The sequence below is a fragment of the Oncorhynchus mykiss genome, chromosome 16 (genome assembly GCF_057628025.1).
Source record: "Oncorhynchus mykiss isolate SJ-2025 chromosome 16, ASM5762802v1, whole genome shotgun sequence".
Classification (NCBI taxonomy): Eukaryota; Metazoa; Chordata; class Actinopteri; order Salmoniformes; family Salmonidae; genus Oncorhynchus; species Oncorhynchus mykiss.
In genome coordinates this window covers 70,244,010-70,267,414 of record NC_143037.1, presented here as the reverse complement: position 1 = coordinate 70,267,414, position 23,405 = coordinate 70,244,010, and the positions used below count along the sequence as shown (strand labels likewise).

General features: G+C 43.6%; 1 protein-coding gene across 2 annotated transcripts; it reads left to right on the top strand.

Annotated features, from left to right (window-relative positions):
• The first annotated feature begins 1,315 nt into the window (after positions 1–1,315).
• LOC110492592 (short transient receptor potential channel 4-associated protein) lies at positions 1,316–21,844 on the top strand. Of its 2 annotated transcripts, XM_036947601.2 has the most exons (19): positions 1,316–1,473; positions 2,008–2,136; positions 2,298–2,414; positions 2,519–2,576; positions 2,678–2,733; positions 3,026–3,154; positions 3,400–3,601; positions 4,843–5,031; positions 13,579–13,721; positions 14,098–14,226; positions 14,334–14,392; positions 14,530–14,631; positions 14,738–14,821; positions 14,913–15,003; positions 15,114–15,254; positions 15,398–15,509; positions 17,706–17,818; positions 18,035–18,241; positions 20,162–21,844. In XM_036947601.2, the coding sequence occupies exons 1-19, from the start codon at positions 1,357–1,359 to the stop codon at positions 20,297–20,299; spliced, it is 2,316 nt and encodes a 771-aa protein (XP_036803496.2). In that variant the 5' UTR covers positions 1,316–1,356; the 3' UTR covers positions 20,300–21,844. The 2 variants fall into 2 exon arrangements, with proteins under 2 accessions (XP_036803496.2, XP_036803497.2); XM_036947602.2 differs by lacking the exon at positions 4,843–5,031.
• The last annotated feature ends 1,561 nt before the right edge of the window (positions 21,845–23,405 follow it).

Genomic DNA, 23,405 nt, shown 5'->3' with positions numbered 1-23,405 from the left:
ACTGCAGTCATTATTAATAAAGTTAGATGGTTTTGAAGAAATCTAAAAGTCTCTCCTTTGATTAGAATAATTACCACGACAATTGACAGCATTTCTGGTATTGTTACAAAACGGATTTGTCCCAAATGGTTCAGTTGGTAGCGCTTGCAATGCCAGTGTTATAGGTTCGATTCCCTCCGGGACCAGTAGGGGAAAGTTATCAAATGTATGTGCTCAACTGTAAGTCGCTCTGGATAAGAGCACGTATTAAATTACTAACATTTTTAAAAATGTAGCTAGCCTGTTAATGTTGATATGCTCGCTATGTTTACCACTACTATTGATAAAATGGGTTAACATACAAAAATACTTCAGTGTTTGAAATAGCTTTTGTCCAGTTACATTAAATAATATATTCTACCAATCTTCTGCTTACTTTTTACTACAAGTTGGGGATTGAAAAATGTGTGTTCAATAATGTAGCTACGTGTGGTTAATGTTGAAGCATGTCCATGGGGGCTCGCTCACAAGTGGCGCAGGGGTCTAGCACTGGAGGCGTCACTACAGACCCTGGTTCGATTCCAGGCTGTATCACAACAAGCCATGATTAGGAGTACCATAGGGAGGCGCACAATTGGCCCAGCGCCATCCAGGTTAGGGTTTGGCCAGGGTATGCCTTCATAGTAGTGGGCAGAGAGGACAGGATGCGCAAAGCAGTGAAACATTTGTATTGTGTATTGTGAGACTATGTAGCCAGGGATAAAAACGCAAACAAAGCGTTCACTGCCCACCCGCCCTGCTTCGGTGGGTCATTGTCTTTCAAAACATTACATGCGTTCTAAAATAAATCACATGCAGGTCTCGCACTCAATGCCTTTGTTGAGTTTAGGCGACTCACACAGCTCACTAAACTTACCCAGTATCACACTCACTAACCACACATCATAAACTAACCCAAATTATTACTTCACTATAGGTGTACTTATTCATAACAATAACTTTTGCAATAACTAGCTGCTACCACTACTAAACTACCACTGGGCTACAGTCATTTGGCTATTTCACTGCCACTGCATTCACTATTTACTTCCACTGTAACTATTCCACTAACGGCCACTATCCCACTACAACAAATAATACTAGTACTTGTACTACTACATTAGTCTCCATTTTTCAACACTAGACTCTAGCAATTTACAAAGTTTCAACTTCTTCCACCTACCATAAAAATACGCCACCCACAACCTTTTTTATTGAATAATTACGATTTCTTGTTAGACAATTATTGTAGTTGCTATTGCGCACCATTAGGTTGTCTGTGAGAACTCTGCCGTCGACGATCCGTAACTTCCTGTTTAGACAAGCGAAAGAGGAAGTATGGCGACAACAGAGCGACTCGGGCCCTCTCGGACCCGAAGAAATAGTAATAAAAACATACTTACAAGGATCAGACATGGACAAATTAGTGGCGGGGGACTTAGTCGAGGCACAGAGGTAAAATACACATTTATAAATCCTTCCTAAAAGCTGAGATTGTAAGGGTTTGGGACGGAGAAAACCTAGCTAGCTAGGTTGATAGCTAGCTACGTCTACGCGGAACGGAGCGCTGTGCAAACGGCTAGCTAATGTAGTGGAAGTGTATGTAGGTAGTTTTTTTTATTAGCTAGCTAACAAGTTAATATGCTAGCTATTACGTTATCTACTTCACTAAGATGGATGGGTTTCTTGTAGCGGACTAAACTCCACTCCATGGTGAATGAAGAAAAATAAACTTCCTTCCCCATGTCCGCTAGCTTCCTTGCTGATCACTGGAAAAGTTGTCACAGCAACCCCTCCAGGCTACAGCTATCACATTTTAAACATCAACTGCTATAGCCCCTCAAATTAGGGCAATGACGTGTGTTTCTGTGTGTGTGTGTGTATCTTGTCTGTTTAATATACACTCAGAGGGAGATCACTTATTTATGTACTGCATTTCCCTATCCTTGACATTTTCTTGTTCCTATGGTGTTCCCTCCTTGTCCTCAGATGTCTGAGGCCCTACTTCAAGAGAGGGACCATCAGGCCAAGTGGCATGGGATTCCAGTGATGCTGCAGAGACTGTATGACAGCAGTCACCTCAACAGTGACCTCTCCCAGATCCACTCCATTATCAAGGTGCAATAATTACTCTTCCCTGACCTCGTTGGCGTTGTAATGCCCCTCTTTACAGGCGACTGTTTCAGGTTTGTTTTCCTCGTGGTAGCTGTGATGGTGATTGTTGCTGAGCTGACAGATGTTGTTCATGACGTGTTTGTGTTCTCTGTATGGTGTGGTAGGAAGTGGCATCTTTTCTCTCCATGGAGGCAATGTCTTTTGTGACAGAGGAGAGGAGAACAGTACAGGAGTCCACCTCTCCCAACACATACACCTTTGACCTCTTTGGCGGCGTTGACGTGAGTCTCCAACATGTTGGAACAAAGGCATATAGAGCCGACGGTCTTGTCAGTGACCATATTTGCTATGTCAGTCAGGGTTTTAATTTCTCCTTTGTCCTCAGTTACTAGTGGAGATTCTGATGAGACCCACCCTGACCACGCAGACCAATTTCCCGAAAAGTAAACCATATTACATTCCTTTGTCATAGTTTTGCAAATGTGAGGAACCAATTTTTTTTTTATGCCTTCAATATATATTCTAACATGTGTTCTCATTACAGTGAGTGATGACCTCGTCAAGGATTGTTTAAGTGTTCTGTACAATTGTTGTATATGTGTAAGTATCAATGCCTTAGATAAAGTGTTTGAATTACATGTAAGAAATACAGAAATCCTCTCCGTATGATGCCAAACGCTGCATCATATGAAAGTTACATATCATGAAAACTTGATTGCTGACATGCAAAACATTTTGGGACTATGTCAACAATGGATTAATGAAACAAATACCAAAATATTGTTTTTTGGGTTGAGTTTTCCTTTAACACTGTCTGACGGAGGATGGCGTCCACCCTCTTTCCTTTCTTTTAGTCGGGGAAGGTTAATCATGAGCTTTCCCTCACTTTCAGATGGAAGGAGTCACTAAAAGTCTGGCATCACGAGATGACTTTGTCATGTTTTTGTTTACGCTCATGTCAAACAAGAAGACATTTTTGCAAACTGCCACATTGATTGAGGACATTCTTGGGGTCAGGAAGGTAAGGATGCATACTATCACTATGTCAGTCCTTACATATTTGCAGTTACCACTGGTCATGGCCAAAAGATTCACGAAAACATTAGAGTTGTTCCATGACATTTCAGCAAGCCATGACACCCACCATTTTAGATGAAATGGTTTCTGTAGTTAGAAACAGATAAGAAGCATTCCAGAATAATTATTCCTTTGCCAGTTTGAAGTGGAATGACCCTAATAACTTATACCTTCATCTTTATGCTCCAGGAGATGATCCAGCTGGAGGGCATCCCCAACCTGCCCAGTCTGGTCCAGAGCTTCAACCAGCAGCAGCTGGCCAACTTCTGCCGCATCCTGTCAGTCACCATCACTGAGCCGGACCTGGGCAACGATGACAAGCACACACTGCTGGCTAAAAACGCCCAGCAGAAGACCAACCTCTGCCCTTCCCACTCTGAAGTCAACCAGGGTAAGACAAGTCTCACCATCAGACCAGGGAGAGAGAATAGAAGGTGTTGTCACATATAATGATGCTTCATATGACTAGCATTTAATGAAGAAAATCCTTGCAAATTACCTGTCCCTCCATTGCTCAGCGATTAATGAGATTAAAACATGATGGATTTGTACTCCTCAATGTTTCCTTAGGACTCAGTTAAAGGGGCAATCTGCAGTAGTTACATCCATTTTTGGACTTAATGGTTAATGATCTATACCTATTGATTATTTGAGAATATCACTTATAAATGCCTCATAAGCTTAGTTCAACTGTCGTACCCCATCAGAACCCAAAATATAAGATTGTTTTACTCCGATGTTTGTAAACTAAGTATAATTTTGATATCTTGGATGGTCAGTCCTTGCATCCATAGCTCTGTTTCTGAATTTGAGTGGTGAGTGGTTGCATTTCTCCAGCCCCGTGTTGCATTCCTCCAGCCCCGTGTTGCATTCCTCCAGCCCCGTGTTGCATTTCTCCAGCCCCGTGTTGCGTGTTGCATTTCTCCAGCCCCGTGTTGCATTTCTCCAGCCCCGTGTTGCATTTCTCCAGCCCTGTGTTGCGTGTTGCATTTCTCCAGCCCCGTGTTGCATTTCTCCAGCCCTGTGTTGCGTGTTGCATTTCTCCAGCCCTGTGTTGCATTCCTCCAGACCCGTGTTGCATTTCTCAAGCCCCGTGTTGCGTGTTACATTTCTCCAGCCCTTGTTGCATTTCTCCAGCCCCGTGTTGCATTTCTCCAGCCCCGTGTTGCGTGTTGCATTTCTCCAGCCCCGTGTTGCATTTCTCCAGCCCCGTGTTGCGTGTTGCATTCCTCCAGCCCCGTGTTGCAGCTTTTTAGTGAAACAGCGACACTTTGTTATTGTTTTGACTGCTGATTGCCACTTTAATGGGAAACAGTAAATTGATAATGAAATAATCTGTTCTCTCTCTGTGCGCTGGGGTTAAAGTTCTCAGTCACTTTTTTTGGGGGGGGGGGGGAATTATTATTTTGTCTTAAAGAAACACCGAAGATCACACTTGAACGTACACAACAAGATGAACATATATAGTTTCAAATATCTGCCCTTTGTTTTGACAAACAAATCAGTCCTAAAAACCAAGCTGTGATGCCCTCCGTTGAGTTTGTAAATCGCGATGTGGCACGCGAGCTGAGATGGACTTAAGTTTCAGTCATTCATGGGATCTCTTTTTCATTGAACACCTGTGTGCATCAGTGGCCCTGCTGAACATCCCGGGCTTCATTGAGCGGCTGTGTAAGCTGGCTACCAGGAAGGTGTCTGAGGCCTCGGGGGCATCCAGCCTGCTGCTGGAGCTTCAGGACTGGTACACCTTGCTGGACAACGCCCTGGTGCTGGACACTCTTATGCAGATGGCCACAGAGGACGCCGAGCAGAGCAGCACAGGTCAGGCCAGTAGATAATACATGCACTCTCCCTCACACACATGCCCACACGCCACGCTTCGGTCATCTGAGATATATTACTGACGGTCAGTAATACGGTTCAGAATGTGACCCACTTTACAGTCACGTGTGATGTCATAATCTTCAGGGATGTGAACTCGCCACTTCTGGCCGTTTTGATTTCAAAGTGAATGTGTAGATCTGTAAAAAAATAAAAAATAATAAAAATCTGACAAAGTGCAGAGTGAATCACCCATTGGGCTATAAAAGAAATGAGCAAGCAGATCTTCTCCCTGTGTGATCACTAAATAATGGTGTCATAAACTCTTCTTTCTGCTACCGCACGGCAAGCATTATCGGAGGCCCACGTCTAGGACCAAAAGGCTACTCAACAGCTTCTACTCCCAAGCCATAAGACTGCTGAACAATTAATCAAATGGCCACCAGACTATTACATTTGTTTTTTACACTGCTGCTACTCTCTGTTTATTATCTATCCATAGTTACTTCACCCCTAGCTACATGTACAAATTACCTCAACTAACCTGTACCCCCACACATTGACTCGGTACCGGCACCCCTGAATATAGCCTCGTTATTGCTATTTTATTGTATTTATTTTAATTTTTTTACTGTAGTTTATTTAGTAAAAAAATGTCTTAACTCTATTTATTGAACTACATTGTTGGTTAGGGGCTTGTAAGTAAAGATTTCATGGTAAGGTCTACTACACCTGTTGTATTCAGCAGTAAGGTCTACTACACCTGTTGTATTCAGCAGTAAGGTCTACTACACCTGTTGTATTCAGCAGTAAGGTCTACTACACCTGTTGTATTCAGCAGTAAGGTCTACTACACCTGTTGTATTCAGCAGTAAGGTCTACTACACCTGTTGTATTCAGCAGTAAGGTCTACTACACCTGTTGTATTCAGCAGTACACTGTAAGGTCTACTACACCTGTTGTATTCAGCAGTAAGGTCTACTACACCTGTTGTATTCAGCAGTAAGGTCTACTACACCTGTTGTATTCAGCAGTAAGGTCTACTACACCTGTTGTATTCAGCAGTAAGGTCTACTACACCTGTTGTATTCAGCAGTAAGGTCTACTACACCTGTTGTATTCAGCAGTACACTGTAAGGTCTACTACACCTGTTATATTCAGCAGTAGGTCTACTACACCTGTTATATTCAGCAGTAAGGTCTACTACACCTGTTGTATTCAGCAGTACACTGTAAGGTCTACTACACCTGTTATATTCAGCAGTACACTGTAAGGTCTACTACACCTGTTGTATTCAGCAGTAGGTCTACTACACCTGTTGTATTCAGCAGTAAGGTCTACTACACCTGTTGTATTCAGCAGTACACTGTAAGGTCTACTACACCTGTTGTATTCAGCAGTAAGGTCTACAACACCTGTTATATTCAGCAGTAAGGTCTACTACACCTGTTGTATTCAGCAGTAAGGTCTACTACACCTGTTATATTCAGCAGTAAGGTCTACTACACCTGTTATATTCAGCAGTAAGGTCTACTACACCTGTTGTATTCAGCAGTAAGGTCTACTACACCTGTTGTATTCAGCAGTAAGGTCTACAACACCTGTTATATTCAGCAGTAAGGTCTACTACACCTGTTGTATTCAGCAGTAAGGTCTACTACACCTGTTGTATTCAGCAGTAAGGTCTACAACACCTGTTATATTCAGCAGTACACTGTAAGGTCTACTACACCTGTTGTATTCAGCAGTACACTGTAAGGTCTACTACACCTGTTGTATTCAGCAGTAAGGTCTACTACACCTGTTGTATTCAGCAGTACACTGTAAGGTCTACTACACCTGTTGTATTCAGCAGTACACTGTAAGGTCTACAACACCTGTTGTATTCAGCAGTACACTGTAAGGTCTACTACACCTGTTGTATTCAGCAGTACACTGTAAGGTCTACTACACCTGTTGTATTCAGCAGTAAGGTCTACAACACCTGTTATATTCAGCAGTAAGGTCTACTACACCTGTTGTATTCAGCAGTAAGGTCTACTACACCTGTTGTATTCAGCAGTAAGGTCTACAACACCTGTTATATTCAGCAGTAAGGTCTACTACACCTGTTGTATTCAGCAGTACACTGTAAGGTCTACTACACCTGTTGTATTCAGCAGTAAGGTCTACAACACCTGTTATATTCAGCAGTAAGGTCTACTACACCTGTTGTATTCAGCAGTACACTGTAAGGTCTACTACACCTGTTGTATTCAGCAGTACACTAAGGTCTACTACACCTGTTGTATTCAGCAGTACACTAAGGTCTACTACACCTGTTGTATTCAGCAGTACACTGTAAGGTCTACTACACCTGTTATATTCAGCAGTAAGGTCTACTACACCTGTTATATTCAGCAGTAAGGTCTACTACACCTGTTGTATTCAGCAGTACACTGTAAGGTCTACTACACCTGTTGTATTCAGCAGTACACTAAGGTCTACTACACCTGTTGTATTCAGCAGTACACTGTAAGGTCTACTACACCTGTTATATTCAGCAGTAAGGTCTACTACACCTGTTATATTCAGCAGTAAGGTCTACTACACCTGTTGTATTCAGCAGTACACTAAGGTCTACTACACCTGTTGTATTCAGCAGTACACTGTAAGGTCTACTACACCTGTTGTATTCAGCAGTACACTGTAAGGTATACTACACCTGTTGTATTCAGCAGTACACTGTAAGGTCTACTACACCTGTTGTATTCAGCAGTAAGGTCTACAACACCTGTTATATTCAGCAGTAAGGTCTACTACACCTGTTGTATTCAGCAGTACACTGTAAGGTCTACTACACCTGTTGTATTCAGCAGTAAGGTCTACAACACCTGTTATATTCAGCAGTAAGGTCTACTACACCTGTTGTATTCAGCAGTACACTGTAAGGTCTACTACACCTGTTGTATTCAGCAGTACACTAAGGTCTACTACACCTGTTGTATTCAGCAGTACACTAAGGTCTACTACACCTGTTGTATTCAGCAGTACACTGTAAGGTCTACTACACCTGTTATATTCAGCAGTAAGGTCTACTACACCTGTTATATTCAGCAGTAAGGTCTACTACACCTGTTGTATTCAGCAGTACACTGTAAGGTCTACTACACCTGTTGTATTCAGCAGTACACTAAGGTCTACTACACCTGTTGTATTCAGCAGTACACTGTAAGGTCTACTACACCTGTTATATTCAGCAGTAAGGTCTACTACACCTGTTGTATTCAGCAGTACACTAAGGTCTACTACACCTGTTGTATTCAGCAGTACACTGTAAGGTCTACTACACCTGTTATATTCAGCAGTACACTGTAAGGTCTACAACACCTGTTGTATTCAGCAGTACACTGTAAGGTCTACTACACCTGTTGTATTCAGCAGTACACTGTAAGGTCTATTACACCTGTTGTATTCAGCAGTACACTGTAAGGTCTACTACACCTGTTGTATTCAGCAGTACACTGTAAGGTCTACTACACCTGTTATATTCAGCAGTACACTGTAAGGTCTACTACACCTGTTATATTCAGCAGTACACTGTAAGGTCTACTACACCTGTTGTATTCAGCAGTACACTGTAAGGACTACTACACCTGTTGTATTCAGCAGTAAGGTCTACTACACCTGTTGTATTCAGCAGTACACTGTAAGGTCTACTACACCTGTTGTATTCAGCAGTAAGGTCTACTACACCTGTTGTATTCAGCAGTACACTGTAAGGTCTACTACACCTGTTGTATTCAGCAGTACACTGTAAGGTCTACTACACCTGTTATATTCAGCAGTACACTGTAAGGTCTACTACACCTGTTATATTCAGCAGTACACTGTAAGGTCTACTACACCTGTTGTATTCAGCAGTACACTGTAAGGTCTACTACACCTGTTGTATTCAGCAGTACACTGTAAGGTCTACTACACCTGTTATATTCAGCAGTACACTGTAAGGTCTACTACACCTGTTATATTCAGCAGTACACTGTAAGGTCTACTACACCTGTTGTATTCAGCAGTACACTGTAAGGTCTACTACACCTGTTATATTCAGCAGTACACTGTAAGGTCTACTACACCTGTTGTATTCAGCAGTACACTAAGGTCTACTACACCTGTTGTATTCAGCAGTACACTGTAAGGTCTACTACACCTGTTATATTCAGCAGTACACTGTAAGGTCTACTACACCTGTTGTATTCAGCAGTAAGGTCTACAACACCTGTTGTATTCAGCAGTACACTGTAAGGTCTACAACACCTGTTGTATTCAGCACTAAGGTCTCCTACACCTGTTATATTCAGCAGTACACTGTAAGGTCTACTACACCTGTTGTATTCAGCAGTACACTGTAAGGTCTACTACACCTGTTGTATTCAGCAGTACACTGTAAGGTCTACTACACCTGTTATATTCAGCAGTACACTGTAAGGTCTACTACACCTGTTGTATTCAGCAGTAAGGTCTACAACACCTGTTGTATTCAGCAGTACACTGTAAGGTCTACAACACCTGTTGTATTCAGCAGTACACTGTAAGGTCTACTACACCTGTTATATTCAGCAGTACACTGTAAGGTCTACTACACCTGTTGTATTCAGCAGTACACTGTAAGGTCTACTACACCTGTTATATTCAGCAGTACACTGTAAGGTCTACTACACCTGTTGTATTCAGCAGTACACTGTAAGGTCTACTACACCTGTTGTATTCAGCAGTAAGGTCTACAACACCTGTTGTATTCAGCAGTACACTGTAAGGTCTACAACACCTGTTGTATTCAGCAGTACACTGTAAGGTCTACAACACCTGTTGTATTCAGCAGTACACTGTAAGGTCTACTACACCTGTTATATTCAGCAGTACACTGTAAGGTCTACTACACCTGTTGTATTCAGCAGTACACTGTAAGGTCTACTACACCTGTTGTATTCAGCAGTACACTGTAAGGACTACTACACCTGTTGTATTCAGCAGTACACTGTAAGGTCTACTACACCTAGGTATTCAGCAGTACACTGTAAGGTCTACTACACCTGTTGTATTCAGCAGTACACTGTAAGGTCTACTACACCTGTTATATTCAGCAGTACACTGTAAGGTCTACTACACCTGTTATATTCAGCAGTACACTGTAAGGTCTACTACACCTGTTGTATTCAGCAGTACACTGTAAGGTATACTACACCTGTTGTATTCAGCAGTACACTGTAAGGTCTACTACACCTGTTGTATTCAGCAGTACACTGTAAGGTCTACTACACCTGTTATATTCAGCAGTACACTGTAAGGTCTACTACACCTGTTGTATTCAGCAGTACACTGTAAGGTCTACTACACCTGTTATATTCAGCAGTACACTGTAAGGTCTACTACACCTGTTGTATTCAGCAGTACACTGTAAGGTCTACTACACCTGTTGTATTCGGCAGTACACTGTAAGGTCTACTACACCTGTTGTATTCAGCAGTACACTGTAAGGTCTACTACACCTGTTATATTCAGCAGTACACTGTAAGGTCTACTACACCTGTTGTATTCAGCAGTACACCGTAATGTCTAGTACACCTGTTGTATTCAGCAGTATACTGTAAGGTCTACTACACCTGTTGTATTCAGCAGTACACTGTAAGGTCTACTACACCTGTTGTATTCAGCAGTACACCGTAAGGTCTACTACACCTGTTGTATTCAGCAGTACACTAAGGTCTACTACACCTGTTATATTCAGCAGTACACTGTAAGGTCTACTACACCTGTTGTATTCAGCAGTACACTGTAAGGTCTACTACACCTGTTGTATTCAGCAGTACACTGTAAGGTCTACTACACCTGTTGTATTCAGCAGTACACTGTAAGGTCTACTACACCTGTTGTATTCAGCAGTACACTGTAAGGTCTACTACACCTGTTATATTCAGCATTTCACTGTAAGGTCTACTTACTACACCTGTTGTATTCAGCAGTACACTGTAAGGTCTACTACACCTGTTGTATTCAGCAGTACACTGTAAGGTCTACTACACCTGTTGTATTCAGCAGTACACTGTAAGGTCTACTACACCTGTTGTATTCAGCAGTACACTGTAAGGTCTACTACACCTGTTGTATTCAGCAGTACACTGTAAGGTCTACTACACCTGTTATATTCAGCATTTCACTGTAAGGTCTACTTACTACACCTGTTGTATTCAGCAGTACACTGTAAGGTCTACTACACCTGTTATATTCAGCAGTACACTGTAAGGTCTACTACACCTGTTGTATTCAGCAGTACACCGTAAGGTCTACTACACCTGTTGTATTCAGCAGTACACTAAGGTCTACTACACCTGTTATATTCAGCAGTACACTGTAAGGTCTACTACACCTAGGTATTCAGCGCATGTGACAAATAACATTTGATTTGATATGTTTCTCATATCGAAATTAATGACTGAGCACAAATCAAATCAAAATCAAATTGTATTAGTCACATGCACCTAATACAACAGGTGTAGACCTTACAGTGAAATGCTTACATAGGAGCCCCTAACCAAACACGCAGTTTCCAAAAATACAGATAAGAATAAGAGATAAATGTAACAGAATGCATCCCTACGCGTTATACAAATAGCTCATCAGAGTTCAGAGTGATGTCAGCTATGTCATATCAGAATGAGTTTTGGGTTTGAGCAGCCAGCCACATCCCCTAACCAGGCATTATCCTACTCAGCTGTGGACAGACAGCATCATCCCCTAACCAGCCATTATCCTACTCAGCTGTGGACAGACAGCATCATCCCCTAACCAGCCATTATCCTACTCAGCTGTGGACAGACAGCATCATCCCCTAACCAGGCATTATCCTACTCAGCTGTGGACAGACAGCATCATCCCCTAACCAGCCATTATCCTACTCAGCTGTGGACAGACAGCATCATCCCCTAACCAGCCATTATCCTACTCAGCTGTAGACAGACAGTATCATCCCCTAACTAGCCATTATCCTACTCAGCTGTGGACAGACAGCATCATCCCCTAACCAGCCATTATCCTACTCAGCTGTGGACAGACAGCATCATCCCCTAACCAGCCATTATCCTACTCAGCTGTGGACAGACAGCATCATCCCCTAACCAGCCATTATCCTACTCAGCTGTGGACAGACAGCATCATCCCCTAACCAGCCATTATCCTACTCAGCTGTGGACAGACAGCATCATCCCCTAACCAGCCATTATCCTACTCAGCTGTGGACAGACAGCATCATCCCCTAACCAGCCATTATCCTACTCAGCTGTGGACAGACAGCATCATCCCCTAACCAGCCATTATCCTACTCAGCTGTAGACAGACAGTATCATCCCCTAACTAGCCATTATCCTACTCAGCTGTGGACAGACAGCATCATCCCCTAACCAGCCATTATCCTACTCAGCTGTGGACAGACAGCATCATCCCCTAACCAGCCATTATCCTACTCAGCTGTGGACAGACAGCATCATCCCCTAACCAGCCATTATCCTACTCAGCTGTGGACAGACAGCATCATCCCCTAACCAGCCATTATCCTACTCAGCTGTGGACAGACAGCATCATCCCCTAACCAGCCATTATCCTACTCAGCTGTGGACAGACAGCATCATCCCCTAACCAGGCATTATCCTACTCGGCTGTGGACAGACAGCATCATCCCCTAACCAGGCATTATCCTACTCAGCTGTGGACAGACAGCATCATCCCCTAACCAGCCATTATCCTACTCAGCTGTGGACAGACAGCATCATCCCCTAAACAGCCATTATCCTACTCAGCTGTGGACAGACGGCATCATCCCCTAACCAGCCATTATCCTACTCCGCTGTGGACAGACGGCATCATCCCCTAAACAGCCATTATCCTACTCAGCTGTGGACAGACGGAATCATCCCCTAACCAGCCATTATCCTACTCATCTGTTCTTTCTGCTCATCTCCCATCAGTTTTAAAATGTTATGTAGCCATGATGGTGGTCTGGGTTTTCTGTTACATTTGTTTAATTATTGGAGCGGCTCACAGCGCGAGCGTAGTGAATACATATATATTTTAATAGCTTCTGTAAGAACAAGCAGGGCAGTCTGACTAGGCTGAGTGCCATAGAGGAAAACGGAGCACAGTCAGTCATTCTCGTGCCTTTACATCACTGAAAACCAAACCTCCGGAACGACCTTCTCTCCTTTTCTACCTCGAATTGTCGCTCATTTTATATTTCTAAACTACTCGAGGGCTACTCAAACAACCTTGTTTGGTCATGTTACCTGGATAGCTAACGAATAACAAGCTACATTGGCTTAGGACTGCATCATTTATTAGTAGTATCGCGATACTACTCTATCGTGTTATTTGGCCTGGTGTGTCACATTGTTAGTCAAAATATCGGAAAATAGGCATCTTACAACTTTTCTTGGATTTAACTGAATTTGTTTTGTCACCTTTTTTGGGCCCCTCGCCAGTTATCATCCCTGAATCTTAATGTGTTTCTTTCTCAGAGTCGCCAGACGAGAGCTCTCTGGTCACCAGTCCTCTCAGGCACAGTCTGCCCCAGTCCATGAAGATCGTCCATGAGATCATGTACAAGGTGGAGGTTCTCTATGTGCTCTGTGTGCTCCTCATAGGCCGCCAGAGGAACCAGGTGAGACAGCTGGACTTGCTTCAATCTGTAACTGAGATTGTAAAGTTTTTCCACTGGGCTTCTGCCTCTGCATTCCTTGCCTTTTGTGGTTTTAGGTTGGTTGTCTGCTAAGTATTTTGTGACATCTGCTAATGTAAAGTTAGGCAGTAAGTCCTGGGGGGGGTGGTGTATGGCCAATATACCACAGCTAAGGGCTGTTCTTCTGCAGGATGCAACGCAGAGTGCCTGGATACAGCATTTAGCCGTGGTATATTGGCCATATACCACAAACCCCTGGGGTGCTTTATTGCTATTATGAACTGGTTACTAATGGAATTAGACCAATAAAAAATAACCTGTCTGGTCATACCTGTGGTATATGGTGCCTTGTAAACAGGTTCACAGAATGCTTGCAGAGTTCAAACTGATTCCAGGTCTCAACAACCTGTTTGACAAGCTGATCTGGAGAAAGCAGACGTCCACCCACGTCCTCCACGGCCAGAACCAGAACTGTGACTGCAGCCCGGTAAGATGACCTCTCTGCTCTGGGAATGAGCTCAATGGCACTGTAACACTTAAGCACCTCTATTGCAGCCCTCACTGGTTCATCCTCTCTCGATCTCACTCACACAGGAGATCTCCTTTAAAATCCATTTTCTACGACTACTCCAGAGCTTCAGCGACCATCATGAGTGAGTTCAGTACAGACAGTATGATTTAAACTGTATTTCTGTGGAATTAGACATATGGTCTGGTACTGAGTTTGGTACACTCATGTTCAGTGACTCTGTCATTTGGATCATGTCTGTTCTTTCCTCCTCCCTCTCAGGAACAAGTATCTCCTCTTGAACGCTCAGGAGCTGAATGAGCTCAGTGCCATCTCTCTGAAGGCCAACATCCCTGAGGTGGAGGCTCTCGTCAACACGGACAGGTTGGGCTGTTAGTTAGGCAGGGGTACAGGGATGGACGACATTTTGTGTTTCTGAATTTGACAAATCCTCCATTGCGTTGGATATTTTCTCTCTATATGTATATAGAAATCTAATCTGTGATGGTAAAAAGGGCCTCCTGACACGGCTACTTTCAGTCATGAAGAAAGAACCGGCCGAATCCTCATTCAGGTGAGTGTGTGTTGACTCCAGGAGTTAATTAGGGAAACGTCATCAGGTATAGAAAGAGGAAGACGAGGGTTAAACCCCTGTCTGTCTGTAGGTTCTGGCAGGCGAGGGCGGTGGAGAGCTTCCTGAGAGGATCCACCTCCTACGCTGACCAGGTGTTCTTGCTCAAGAGAGGCCTGTTGGAGGTACGGAGGCTGTTGCCAAGCCAGCGAAGCCACACACACCTATGATACAACCGCCTTCAAGTCTTCATTTAAAACCTCCTATTAAATCCCTCTCCTCTCTGTCCTTCCAGCACATCCTGTTCTGCATCATAGACAGCGGCTGTAAGTCCAGGGATGTGCTGCAGAGTTACTTTGACCTGCTGGGGGAACTCATGAAGTTCAACATCGACTCCTTCAAGAGGTTCAACAAATACGTCAACACAGAGGAGAAGGTAGGACACTGCCCAGGGGAGAGGCACTTCAAAAGAATGAGGATCAGACCGATGGAAAGGGAGTGCAGTCCACTTTCTAGCTTAACCCTAGAGATCACTTCCTTTTAATACATGTTTGGTTTCATTTCTGCTTCCTGTGTTAGTTCCAGACGTTCATGACCCAGATCAACAGCTCTCTGGTGGACTCCAACATGCTGGTGCGTTGTATCATCCTGTCTCTGGACCGCTTCGAGAGCCAGACTGACGATGTGAGAGGTAGGTCCATAGAAAATAGTCTTAGGCCAAGCGGTGAACACGTTTGTGGCTGTGGAAACGTGTTAATCCTCAAGAGTCGACTGATTCACCGGTGCATCAATCTAAGTGGTGGTCTCTGTTTTGCTCTACGGCCCCCCACCAGTGTCTGGATTCATCTGAAGTCTGTACCATCAATGTGCCAACTTCTGTTTGTAGCGTCCGAACCGTTTGGGTTACAAACTAACTCACAAACACTATGGTGTTCTCCGTTTTGCTCTGTGATCCGAGACTAGTCTGAAGGTAACCAGTACCAGTTTAAAAACATTGATGGAAGTATGAAGGTCGTTTTGTGGCAACCTATTTAAAAAAAAAAAGGAGTTAAATATGTGTAAAATAATTATATATACACACACACCGTAGGGATGGTGCCAGGTTTCCTCCAGATGTGACGGTTGTCATTCAGACCAAATAGTTCAGTCTTGGTTTCATCAGACCAGAGAATCTTAGGTGACTTTTGGCAAACTCCAAGCGGGCTGTCATGTGCCATTTCACGGAGGAGTGGCTTCCCTCTGGCCACTTACCATAAAGGCCTGATTGGTAGAGTGCTCCAAAGATGGTTGTTCTTCTGGAAGGTTCTCCCATTTCCACACCTCACTGACCAAGGCCCTTCTCCCCCGATTGCTCAGTTTGGCCGGGCAACCAGCTCTAGGAAGAGTCTTGGTGGTTCCAAACTTCTTCCATTGTGTTCTTGGGGACCTTCAATGCTGCAGAAATATGTTGCTACCCTTCCCCAGATCTGGGCCTCAACACAATCCTGTCTCAGAGCTCTACGGACAATTCCTTCCACCTCATGCCTTGGTTTTTGCTCTGACTTGTACTGTCAACTGTGGGACCTTATATAGACAGGTGTGTGTCTTTCCAAATCATGTCCAATCAATTGAATTGACCACAGGTGGACTCCAATCAAGTTGTAGAAACATCTCAAGGATGATCAATGGAAACAGGATGCACCTGAGCTCCATTTCGAGTCTCATATCAAAGGGTCTGAATACTTCTGTAAATAATGTATTTCTTTTTTAGTTTTTTAGGGTATAAATATTTTTTTATCCATTTTAGAATAACGCTGTAACATAAGAAAATGTGGAATATGTTATATATATATTTTCCACGTTGTTACGTTACTGCCTTATTCTAAAATGGATTAAAAATATATCCTCAGCAATCTACACACAATACCCCATAATGACAAAGGGAAAGCAGGTTTAGAAATGAACATAAAAATGCTCAGGATATATATCCTGGATATAGGACAGACACGTCAAAACCTTGTTACTTAATGATTTTATTTTTGGACTTCTTTGTTGTTGTTGCCATCTTATGAATGTGTTATTCAATGCGTTTCTAAAGGCCAAAATGTATATTTTATTAAATAATTCTAAATCCAATAGCTAAATGATCCATAGAATGACCACCTTAAAACAATTCCATGTGTCAGCTTTAGAACCCCCACAACAGCATTGACTTTTAAGAATTAACCAGGCAGTCATTGTAAATATGAATCTGTTCTTTATTTGACCAGCCTGGTAAAATAAAGGTAAAATGAAAGTAAGCCCACTTGAAGCCTCAGGAGGCTTTGAAGTAGTGAAATATTCCCACTGGGCACAGACATCAGTTCAACGTCCAGTTATGATTTACATTTGGTTGAGTTGTCAACTAATGTGAGTTCAACAAAACATGACACCATGTCATTGGGTTTAGGTTCAAAGATGGTTAAAAATAAGACCAGTTTCCCCATGTTGATTCAATGTCATATACATTTTTTTTAGGTTGAAGTGACGTGGAAACAACATTGATTCAACCAGTGGGTTATGTCTACTCTTGGTGTTTGTAGAAATCCACCTCTGACTCCTCCATGTCTCTGTCTGTCTGTCTCTCTGTCCGTCTGTCTCGCTGTCTGTCTGTCTCGCTGTCTGTCTCGCTGTCTGTCTGTCTCGTTGTCTGTCTCGCTGTCTGTCTGTCTCGTTGTCTGTCTCGCTGTCTGTCTGTCTCATTGTCTGTCTCGCTGTCTGTCTGTCTCGCTGTCTGTCTGTCTCGCTGTCTGTCTCGCTGTCTGTCTCTGTCTCTCTCTGTTTGTGTGTCTCTGTCTCTCTGTCTGTCTCGCTGTCTGTCTCGCTGTCTGTCTCGCTGTCTCTCTCTTTGTCTGTGTCTGCCCTGTAGTTGTGGAGGTGCTGTCAGAGTGCAGTCTGTTGTCCTACATGGTCCGCGTGGAGAACAGACTAACCATCCTCTTCAGGCTCGTCAACATCATCAACGTGCAGACGCTCACACAGGCAAGAAACCCCCCTATCCCATTGTCTGTTGTCGGGTGTACTGTAATGCTAATGACTGTCATGGCATTGCATCCTCCTCCTAGCGATCGTAGACTTTACATTCCTCTATTTCTTGTTTCTCATATTGAGACATACACTTGTCTGGATCATCTACATGTTAACGGACTGTGATCCTTTCCCTTCTGTTTGATGGTGGCTGGACCCTACCAATGTTAGGAGAATGTGAGCTGTCTGAACACCAGCCTGGTGGTATTGATGCTGGCCAGGAGACAGAGTAAGCTGTCCCTCTACCTCAACGCCCTGAGAGAGAAGGAGTACACAGAGAAATACCCCGGCTGCCTGCTCAACAACTTCCACAACCTGCTGTGCTTTTGGCAGCGCCACTACCTCAACAAGGACAAGGACAGCACCTGTCTGGAGAACGTGAGTGTCCTCCCCAATGCGCTCACACACACACACACACACACCGACCGTTGTTCCTTGAATGCTGCCTACTCTATGGTGGTAATTCTGTATTACGTTACCTGTAAACTAAACCATGTTCTGTTCTATTGTGGTTGACTGACTTACTGTTGTATTTCTCTCTTTGGGTTAAATGAGGAAACACATTTCTGTTGAATGCATTCAGTTGTGCAACTGACTAGATATCCCCTTTCCCTGTCTCTATCATTCTCTCTCTCCTATCACTCTCTCTCTCTCGTACCATTCTCTCCCCTCGTACCATTGTCTCTCTCTTTCCTACCATTCTCTCTCTCTCTCCCACCGTACCATTCTCTCTCCCCTCGTACCATTCTCTCCCCTCGTACCATTCTCTCCCCTCGTACCATTCTCTCCCCTCGTACCATTCTCTCCCCTCGTACCATTCTCTCCCCTCGTACCATTCTCTCCCACCGTACCATTCTCTCTCCCCTCGTACCATTCTCTCCCCTCGTACCATTCTCTCCCCTCGTACCATTCTCTCCCATCGTACCATTCTCTCTCCCCTCGTACCATTCTCTCCCCTCGTACCATTCTCTCCCACCGTACCATTCTCTCTCCCCTCGTACCATTCTCTCCCCTCGTACCATTCTCTCCCATCGTACCATTCTCTCTCCCCTCGTACCATTCTCTCCCCTCGTACCATTCTCTCCCCTCGTACCATTCTCTCCCCTCGTACCATTCTCTCCCCTCGTACCATTCTCTCTCCCCTCGTACCATTCTCTCCCCTCGTACCATTCTCTCCCCTCGTACCATTCTCTCCCCTCGTACCATTCTCTCTCTCTCCCCCGTACCATTCTCTCTCTCTCCCCTCGTACCATTCTCTCTCTCTTTCCTACCATTCTCTCCCCTCGTACCATTGTCTCTCTCTCTCCCCTCGTACCATTGTCTCTCTCTCTCTCTTTCCTACCATTCTCTCCCCTCGTACCATTGTCTCTCTCTCTCCCCTCATACCATTCTCTCTCTCTCTCTCTTTCCTACCATTCTCTCTCCCCTCGTACCATTCTCTCCCCTCGTGCCATTCTCTCCCCTCGTACCATTCTCTCCCCTCGTACCTTTCTCTCCCATCGTACCATTCTCTCTCCCCTCGTACCATTCTCTCCCCTCGTACCATTCTCTCTCCCCGTACCATTCTCTCTCTCTCCCCCCGTACCATTCTCTCTCTCTCCCCTCGTACCATTCTCTCTCTCTTTCCTACCATTCTCTCCCCTCGTACCATTGTCTCTCTCTCGCCCCTCGTACCATTGTCTCTCTCTCTCTCTTTCCTACCATTCTCTCCCCTCGTACCATTGTCTCTCTCTCGCACCATTGTCTCTCTCTTTCCTACCATTCTCTCCCCTCGTACCATTGTCTCTCTCTCTCCCCTCGTACCATTGTCTCTCTCTCTCCCCTCGTACCATTATCTCTCTCTCTCCCCTCGTACCATTATCTCTCTCTCTCCCCTCGTACCATTGTCTCTCTCTTTCCTACCATTCTCTCCCCTCGTACCATTGTCTCTCTCTCTCCCCTCGTACCATTGTCTCTCTTTCCTACCATTCTCTCCCCTCATACCATTGTCTCTCTCTCCTCTCTCGTACCATTGTCTCTCTCTCTCGCCTCGTACCATTCTCTCTCTTTCCTACCATTCTCTCCCCTCGTACCATTGTCTCTCTCTCTCCCCTCGTACCATTGTCTCTCTCTCTCCCCTCGTACCATTGTCTCTCTCTCTCCCCTCGTACCATTGTCTCTCTCTCCCCTCGTACCATTCTCTCTCTCTCTTTCCTACCATTCTCTCCCCTCGTACCATTCTCTCTCTCTCCCCTCGTACCATTGACTCTCTCTCTCTCTTTCCTACCATTCTCTCTCTCTCTCTCCAATCTGCAACAGAGTTCCTGTATCCTCTTCACCTATTGGAAGGAGACCGTGTCGGTTCTGTTGGACTCAGACCGGACTTCACTATGTGCCATAGCCAGCTACATCGACGAGGCCTACATGGATCTGGGAAGAGACTTTCTGGAAGTTTAGTCCCTGGGAAGCCGTCTCTGGAAAAGGGAAAAGATGGGTGGATGGAAAGAAGAGAGAGAAAAAAGGAGAGGCAATGTCTCAATCACCTGAAGACTGAACAGATCTGAGCGCTCACTTCTTCACATAGCTGTTATTCAGGGATCCATCGGTGTACAGAATGACTGTGTGCACAGTTTTGGGCATGTGTATGTATTTTTGCATTTGTGTGTGTGTGTGGATATGCTTTAGTGGGTGTGTGAGTATTGGCTGTAGGAGTGGATGCGTATGCTTGTGTCGTGTGTGTTTAGCAGTGGTGGCTGGGGAGAGGAGTTATAGGAGGACGAGCGCATTGTAGTGTCTGGAATGGAATAAATGGGTTGGGTTAAACGTGGTTTCTGTATGTTTGGGTTTGATACTGGTCCATTTATTCCATTCCAGACATTACAATGAGCCTGTCCTCCTGTAGCTCCTCCCACCAGCCTCATCTGGTGCATAGCTGTGTTGGGGTGTGTCACATGCTGGAGTTTCCATTCTGTTTTATCTGTGGGGGAAAACAGTCAGCCGATCAGCAGCCTTTCACTAACGGAAGGGAGATTTCTCGTACCCGGTTGTCACTAGTTACCACAGCCACAAAGTCATAACCCCCTGCCTATTTCTCTAATTTCTATTCTTAAAATGGAATTTCAAACCTAACTTTAACCACACTGCTAACCTTATGTCTAATCTTAAATTAGGACTAAAATGCTAATTTTTGTTTATATTAATTATTACGTTATAGCCCATGTAGTCTTTGTGGCTGTGGTAACTAGTGGAAACCTTCCTACCCTCTGGCAAAAAAACGACGGTCCAACTTCATATTGAGTGGTACCAAAACCCTGCATTTACATGGTAATTACACTGGTGGATATAGTGGGTACACATACACGGTTAGTACTTACAACTGGTATACCTGTTTTGGTGCTAGTGTAATAGTCAAACACGAAGGAGAGGTTTTAACACAATCCATTTTGAATTTGTTTGCAGATATAAAGCATGTTAAATCCATTTTGTTGTGCAGTCAACAGTCAAGTACACCAACAGGGAAAAGAACATTACTCTATCTAACGGTATCTCATTACCATGTCAAAATGTTTTAGCGACATTTAATACAAGTGGGACCAAAACATTGATATTTAAGGGACAAGCAATTGTTTTATTTTGGTGGTCTAAAAAGGGACTCTATATTTAAAGAACTGATCCATGTAAATTATAAAGTATTTAGGCGAAGGACAAGGTCGATACAAGGCTCTGGAACATGGGACTCGCCAGAAGCATGAATGTCTTCTGTCCGACAACACAGAGGAAACCTGACTGGCCATCCTAAAATACTGTTAGGAAAGATGCTTAACTTATGGCACGAGGATACGAGACTCCCTGTTTCAGAATGTGTATCTGTATGTGACACTGGGCTGATGTCTGAGCTCTTCTCAGAAAGTGAGTGAGAGTATGTGTGTGTTCATCTAATACACAGGTAAGTTATCTGTAACTTCACTTTGTAAAGCGAATGAGATAAATAATAGAATACCACTTTGGATTCGTCTTTTTATTTAAGTGCTTTAATTCACTACAACACATGGATGTAAAGTACAATCTATTGTTGACAATGGACAGTCCTGTCAAAGGCTATTTAAGTATTTCATCTTTTAACATGGCGTTGGTTTGTGTTAGTCTTATCACAAATCATTGCTATTTGAACACACATGTCAAATATTTAACACCCATTGCAGTCATCTGAAAGCACAAGAGTTTAATCAAGGAGTACTAGCAGGCCTCCACTTCATTCTGCAAGCAGACTTAAGTCAGGCCTGAGACTAGACCACTCAAGAACACTCCACACGTCTTGGAAAGCCATTTCAGAAGACGGATGGGTTCTCCTGTTACATTTTACATGGGCTTTGCTAGTTTCATATTTCTTTTGATCCTAACAAACTCCCCAGTCCCTACCGATGACAAGCATACCCATAACGTGATGCTGCAGCCCACAATATTTGTAAATAGACAGTTTCACTCTGTTGTATTGAACTGTCGTTTTTATTTTAGGCCAAAAAGTTCATTTATTTGCAGGTTTTAACAGCCTTGTTGCAAACAATGTATTTTTTTTAACACAGGCTTCTTTCTTTACACTTTGTCATACAGGCCAGTAATATGAAGTGAATGCAATGTTGTTGATCCTTTTTGTATGTTCAAGTATTGTGGTGTCAGCATCCTGTTATGGGTATGCTTGTCATCGGCAGGGACTGGGGAATTAGGATGAAAATAAATATGAAAGGAGCAAAGCCCACCTCAGTCTTAACCTAACCCTGGGATAGGTTTTATATTTCTGTGGGACAATTACACACATGTTTATGCAAAAGACATACCAGCATGGCTTTCCAAGAGGTGTTGATTGGTTTAGTCTCAGTCCTGACTTAAATTTGCTTAAAACAAGATTTAAATATCGCTGTCTATCAATGAACCCGAACCAAATTTACTGAGCCTGAGCAATTTTGACAAAAATGCTGGATATACGGTGGATTCGGAAGATATTCAGACCACTTGACTTGTTCTACATTTCGTTAAGTTACAGCTGTATTCTAAAATTGACAAGAAAACTAATTTTCCTTATCAATCTACACACAATACCCCCATAATGACAAAGCGAAAACAGGTTTTAATACAATTTAGCAAATTTATAACAAAAAAAGATACCATATTTACATAAGTATTCAGACCCTTTGCTATGAGACTCGAAATTGAGCTTAGGTGCATCATGTTTCCATTGATCATCCTTGAGATGTTTCTACAACTTGATTGGAGTCCACCTGTGGTAAATTTAATTGATTGGACAGGCACACACCTGTCTATAATAAATGTCCCTCAGTTGACAGAACATGTCAGAGTAAAAACCAAGCCATGAGGTTGAAGGAGTTGTCTGTAGAGCGCTGAGACAGGATTGTGTTGAGGCATAGATCTGGGGAAGGGCACCAAAACATGTATGCAGCATTGAAGGTCCTCAAGAACACAGTGGCCTCCATCATTCATAAATGGATGAAGTTAGGAACCACCAAGACTCTTCCTAGAGCTGGCCGCCCAGGAAATCTGAGCAATC

Bases quoted from the DNA above. Each gene is read 5' to 3' on its own strand.
- LOC110492592 (XM_036947601.2), top strand. From the start codon at position 1,357: ATGGCGACAACAGAGCGACTCGGGCCCTCTCGGACCCGAAGAAATAGT. The intron at 3,155-3,399 runs GTAAGGATGCAT...TTTATGCTCCAG, and splicing joins ACATTCTTGGGGTCAGGAAG to GAGATGATCCAGCTGGAGGG. The intron at 15,510-17,705 runs GTAGGTCCATAG...TCTGCCCTGTAG, and splicing joins CCAGACTGACGATGTGAGAG to TTGTGGAGGTGCTGTCAGAG.